Genomic DNA, 6,555 nt, shown 5'->3' with positions numbered 1-6,555 from the left:
GCCATTTCGTTGTCAACGCATCCGTCGCTTCTGCCCCCTGGTCGAAGTACCTCGTGTAGTACCTTGGCAGCTTGCGATTGTAAGGGGATGCGAACAGATCCAGAACAGGTAGTCCGAAATGTTCCGTAATTTTCACAAAAAGGTCGGGATGGAGAGACCATTCTCCCTCCTGTAGTGTCTGTCTGCTGAGCCAGTCCGCCTGCACATTCTCGATTCCCCGGATGTGTTCCGCCCGCAGAGAGGCGATGTTCCCCTCCGCCCAGAGGAGGATCTTCATGGCTTCCTTGTGAAGCCGACACGAGCGGGAGCCTCCTTGCTTGTTGAGGTGAGCCTTTGCTGCAATATTGTCTGTTCTCACCAAGACGTGTCGATCTTGTAGTTGGGAAGAGAAGTAGATTAGCGCGCGGCGAATAGCTCGCAATTCCAGTAGATTGATTGGAAGCGATGTCTCGACTGTTGACCAAAGACCCTGGACTGGGACACCGTCTAGAGTCGCTCCCCAGCCCACCAGACTGGCATCTGAGAAAAGTTCTTTGGGCTGGTCGATAAAGTAGGGTTTCCCTGTTGTCAGATTCCTCATATCTGTCGCAATTCCAGTAGATTGATTGGAAGCGATGTCTCGACTGTTGACCAAAGACCCTGGACTGGGACACCGTCTAGAGTCGCTCCCCAGCCCACCAGACTGGCATCTGAGAAAAGTTCTTTGGGCTGGTCGATAAAGTAGGGTTTCCCTGTTGTCAGATTCCTCATATCTGTCCACCATCTTAGGCTTTCTTTTACTCCGATAGGGACCTGTAAATTGATTGTCTGTTTCTGCATGATGCTGAACTGGTGTGGACGCAGGAACAACTGTAAATGTCTCGTATGCATCCGGCCCCATTGAATCATGTCTATGGGACCTGTAAATTGATTGTCTGTTTCTGCATGATGCTGAACTGGTGTGGACGCAGGAACAACTGTAAATGTCTCGTATGCATCCGGCCCCATTGAATCATGTCTATGCTCGCCACCATGAGACCCAGAAGACTGGCCAGTTCCATCAATGGAGACATCCTGTTGCGATAAACTCGTATTGCAAGGGTCTTGATCTTCTGTGCCTTTGCTTCTGGAAGATACAAGGTGGTTGTCCTGGTATCGATAATCGCCCCCAGATGTTCTACTCTTTGACTCGGCTGCAGGGAACTTTTTTCGATGTTTATTAAGAACCCGTGACTTCGTAGACATTGTAGTGTCCTCTCTGTATTGGAGATGGATTCCCGACGTGAACTGGCCCGGATTAACAGATCGTCGAGGTACGGGTGCACATGGATCCCCTGATCCCTGAGGTGACTCACCGGGTTGACCACGAGCTTGGTGAAGAGCCTGGGAGCCGTAGAGAGGCCAAAGGGCAGTGCCCGATACTGGAAATGCTGTCCATAAATGCAAAAACGTAGGTAGCGTTTGTGTGCCGGGTGGATCGGCACGTGCAAGTACGCCTCCGTTAGATCTATAGACGTCAGGAACTCGTTCGGAGAGAGAGAGTCCGCAATTGTTTTCAATGTCTCCATGCGGAAACGTCGAAGGCGAATGAATCTGTTCAAGAATTTGAGATCCAATATTGCTCTCCAGTCCCCGTTCTTTTTGGGGACCATAAACAGGATCGAATACACTCCTCCGGATTTCTCAGTGACCGAGGCATTGCCTTCTTTTTGTCCCTAGTCTCGACTAGAATGGTGTCGAGAGCGTCTCCAAACAAACGATCTCCCTGGAATGGGTATGCCGTTACTATAGATTTGGACTGTGAATCTGCTTGCCATGCCCGTAGCCAGAGCATCCTTCTGGCAACCGCAGTGGAGGCCAGACCTCTAGAAGCGAAAGATATGATGTCCAGAGTCGCATCGGCGGTGAATGAATCTGACTTGAGTGTGCGGCTGATACCTTCCAGGAGAGCCCTGTTGTTTTCAGGAACTAGCTGGATCAATTTACGCAGCCATACGATGGATGCCCTCGCCGCGATGGAGGCTGTGGAGGCCGCTCTGACCATCATGGCTATTGATTCGTGTATTCTACGAAGAGTAGCCTCTAGTTTCTTGTCTGTGGCCTCTCTGATGTTGCCCAATCCGTCTTCGGATACCAGGCCAGCTGTCTGGAGAGCTGCTACGGGAGCATCCACTGGAGACACCTGCAAAAGCTCATCTGCATAATTAGGCATTGCATACAGCTTTTTTGTGAATGAGGGAAACTGCTTGTTTACAACAGGTTTGTCCCAGCCAGATCTCAATTGACGTTCAAAGTATTCTGGGAAAGGGAATACTTTGTCAAAACACTCTTCTGGTGGGAAGAATTCTTTATTACCACCAGATTTGGACTTAATCTTTGCTCTGGCAGCCTTCTGATACTCAGAAGCGGGGATATCATGCAATTCCAGAGCCTTAATTGCTTTAGTCAGAAGGTACTGGTAGTCCTCTGATTTGAAAAAACGACTAGATTGTTCTGGAAGCCTTAACTCTTCCAACTCATCTTCAGACACACACTACTCGCCCTCCTCTCTTTCCTCCATGGAGGATGCATTAGAGTCTAAATCCTCCCCCCATTGTTCACCTGTGGGTGGCCTTGGAGGGGGAAGGGGAGCCTTCTTTGCCGCCTTAGTGGGCCATCCTAAGGGCGTCTGCAGGTCTAAGAGGGCGTCCCTGTCGGGATGGCAGCTCGGGCTTAGTAGCTTTGGAAACTTCCACCTGGATGGAACGTCTAATGAAGTCCATAAGTTCAGCTGGATCTACTAGCACCGCGTTCCGCGGGGGCTTACCCGGTTGCGAGCTGTCCTGAGGCGAGATCTCCGATGCTGGGGCAGTGAGATGACACGGCCTATCGCTTCCCGCGATGCCCGGATTAGCTCCCAGCAGGGGTCCAAGGCCCAAAACCGGATCCCCAAGATGGCCGCCGCCCGTCCGAGGACGGGAAGAAGAAAAGGCGGGCCCATCCGAATCACGCTGCAACCTGCGCTTCTTGGCGCTCCGCGCCGCCTTCGCCGCTTCTGCAGCCTCCTTCGCGGGCTCTCGATCAAGCTGCGAAAGCTGATCCGGCCCGATGTCTTTCCGCGCTGCCGGCGACGCGGCCAGCGCCTCTCCCTCGTCGTCCGAGGAGAAAACCTCGGGAAGCTCTCTCTCTGTCATGACGACGGCAGTTGAAGAGAGAACTCTTCGGCCAACGGGCCCAGGAGTCTTCGCTCCGAGATCGGAGCAATGAAAAGGAAAACGAAAGAGAAAGGAGTGAGAACAAGATATAGAGAAGAAATTTAAAGGGCAAGGTGAGGCTAGATTGAAGGGAAAAAGTTTTTTTAAAGGTTTTTGAAACTGAGGTAAGCTAGAGCAAGCTGAGCTATGCTGCTACTCCCTAGTGAGGCAGGAATAGAACTGCAGTTGGGATATTCCAAAGGCACCAACAGGGGGGGAAAAATCTACGTCCTGCCTCCCTATTGGCACGGTGGGAATAACCCATGCAGATGTCCTCCGCCTCAGAGGGAGAAAGAAAAAGAACGGGAGATTGCCTGAGGGAGGGGGAGAGAAAGAGGAAGAGATTGTGGGGGAGTAGAGAAATAGCGGAGAGAAAGAGAGGGGCAGACTGAGAGGGCGTGGGGAAAAGAGGACATTGTCTGAGAAGGGCTGGGGTAAGAAGGGATGAGACATACATGGGGTGAGAGGAGAAAGGCGCTAAGAATTACTAGGGAAGGGATAGGGAGGAAAGCTGACATAGAAAGAGTGAGAGGAGAAGGGAAGGTGAGGGAAGATTGGTAGATAAGGGGTAGATGCACAAAGAAAGAGGAGGAAACTTTGACAACCAAGGTGGGAGAGGGAAACAAAGGTGAGGGAATGCGCCCTCCCCCACAAGTTCGTTGCGAGGACTGCTGGCAACAAAGACTATGGTAGGGCCACAACACATTATGCAACATTTTGTTGCGGGTCCCCTCTTGTTTAACACTATTCACCAAACCTGGTAGGTTGTCCCATCTGATACTCACAGGGTCATCAAGCACCATTTACACCTGTAGTTCCCCTCATGTAAGCCCATCAAACTTCTCCCAAATCACTGTTCATCTCTGAAAAACCCATCACAGTATTGTTTTGGGGGCTAATATGTCATACTGCCCCCAGGGAGCATTTTGCCCTATATCAAGAGCACCTAGCTCCCAGTCCAGTGTGTGGGGGCCTGCTTCTTCTTCCTGTGAAATGTTGGCCATTTTGCTGCTGCCTCCATGGACCTCTATCTTCAAGACCGGTAAATATTTACACCCAGAAATTGCTTTCTCCCCTCTCCTGCCTAATTTCCTTAGTTAGCCTTGTATGTTTCTCTGTGTACGTATGTGTTTTGCCTTTTTATTTTTATTTTAAATAAAAAACCCTTTCTGGTGAACCTCGCCTGGTTTATTTTGAGAGTTTCCTTGCAGGAACAATCCCCATAAACATTGGTGGAGACCCAGTTACCGCCCCTATCTTTGTCTCCTTTATGCTAATTCCTTCCCCCCAATTAAATAAGAAACTGCCTCTTCAGGTAACATAAGCTGTTACTGGTCTTCTGACCCGCTTGCAGGGAGGGGTATAAATACAAAAAAAAAATACATTAAAGCATGCTGGCTGTAATCAAAACAATATAAACCATACCACTGAAGTAATATCCATGTCATTACTATATTAACAAAATACAAAACACTACACTTTCCAAGCTCTTTCATGTCATTCAATATCACTGGTATTGTATAATACAAATGATATAAAATTTGTTGTAGTGGTTAAGTGTGTGGACTCTAATCTGGGAGAACCGGGTTTGATTCCCCACTCCTCCGCTTGCACCTGCTGATGTGACCTTGGGTCAGTCACAAGCTCTGGCACAGCTGTCCTTGAAAAAGAGCAGTTTGTGTCAGAGTTCTCTCAACCCCACCCACCTCACAGGGTGTCTGTTGTGGGGAGGGGAAGGGAAAGGAGTTTGTAAGCCGCTCTGAGACTCCGAGTGAAGGGCGGGGTATAATCCAATCTCTTCTTCTTTATTTCATTATACACTTTCCACAGATTACTAGATGCAATGTGTGTGTCAGTTCTGACATTCATCTTGCTGTGATGATGTATATTCTCTCTGAAGTGATCATAAAGAATATGCCAAAATAGGTAAGAATTATACCTACCACATACAGAATATGCAAAATAATTTTTTTGTGTGTTTGTGACACACAATTTCTGTGATTTTGTTTTGGAAGGATTCTGAATAAGCAATGTGTATGGATTTATGTTTCAAGTGGAAACAGCTACCTCTTGCCAGGAGCAAGCTTCTACATACAAGTTTTGATTAAAGGAATAAGAATAAAATATTTATCCATAGGGATGTAAGCAACCTGGTAACATGGACTAGCTAAACTTCAAAGACAAAGCACAGTGAAACTACCTTCACCCAGTTCATCCGCACTACTGCAGCAGAGTCCAGAATACACAGTCAATATCCAAGACACAAAGTGATCTGTTCATCAGCACATGTCTCTGGGAAAGCAGGTTTGCTGTATTATAACAATGCAGTTACTGCATTCACTGGGCATGCTCTGAAACTGACTTTGGACAACAAAAATACAGGCTAATAATTACGTCCAATTCAAATACTTCAGATTTTTCCCCCTACTAGCCTCTACCTTGTCTTCACACCTATCCAAAGTACATATGCTGGCTACATTGATATGCACCAAGTTTCAAGTAGAACAGCTAAGTTTTGTGCCCAAATGTATCCAGCTGTTTTAATTAACCTTCACACAACTTTCATGAACGTCAATAATATCCCTCAACAGATATTTAAGAAACTGTCTCTTTGAACCGCTGCGAATCCCACAGATGAGCAGCAGTTAGTTTTGACTTCTTAGTCCAGTAAGAACAAGGAGAAACTCACACAGACTGCGGTCACCCACACTAAGCAATCCACTTTCCAACTGGATTTTACCGTGTGAGCTGAAAAAAATCCAGCTGAAAAGTACACCGAAAGTGGACTTACTTAGTGTGGGTGACCGCAGCCCAAGTTGCACTCCGTGCCAGCGCGACAACTGGGGCTCCATGATCATGACCATGTCAAACAATTACCTGCACGTGCTTCAAACAAAACCCAAAAGAAAAAGTTTCCAGAAACTAATTTTTAAAAACAAAAGCGTGTTCCCCGGTAGTCCCCCGCCCAATATTCGCAGTCAGCCTCGCAGGCGAGTCCTCAGAGGGCAAACCATGAAGCAATGAGGAACGGGCCGTGATTTTGGAGGAAGCGAAAAGAGCAGCACACCGGTGGCTGCCACATAACCGCGCTTCAGGACCGCAAAGGGGGGAATGAAGAACCGAGGAAAAGTGAGTGCGGGCGAGAGCCACCGCCGTGCGGGGGGCTAGAGAGGAGAAGGAAGCCAACTCAACTGACACGTCAGCCCCCGGGGAGAGGGCGGGAGAAGGGCAGCCCCCTTCCCCGAGACAGGCTCCGACGAGGAAGGGGAGCTCCTCTAGCGCGCTGCCAACCCACCAACCGACAACGGCACGCTCCGGGGACCGCTTCCATTTCAAAATTTTA

At 48.7% G+C, this 6,555-nt stretch overlaps 1 protein-coding gene across 1 annotated transcript in view; it reads right to left on the bottom strand.

The window, feature by feature from the left end:
* Positions 1-3,152, bottom strand: part of SSR1 (signal sequence receptor, alpha) — a 30,306-nt gene extending 27,154 nt beyond the window's left edge. Inside the window, exon 1 of the mRNA XM_015407540.1 lies at positions 2,786-3,152. Within this exon, the coding sequence (XP_015263026.1) occupies positions 2,786-3,152 (367 nt within the window). The remainder of the gene's footprint in view (positions 1-2,785) is intronic.
* Positions 3,153-6,555: the final 3,403 nt, after the last annotated feature.

Source organism: Gekko japonicus, unplaced genomic scaffold (assembly GCF_001447785.1).
Source record: "Gekko japonicus isolate JY-2015 unplaced genomic scaffold, Gekko_japonicus_V1.1 scaffold1092, whole genome shotgun sequence".
In the NCBI taxonomy this organism is placed as follows: domain Eukaryota; kingdom Metazoa; phylum Chordata; class Lepidosauria; order Squamata; family Gekkonidae; genus Gekko; species Gekko japonicus.
This window is presented reverse-complemented; position numbering and strand designations above follow the sequence as displayed.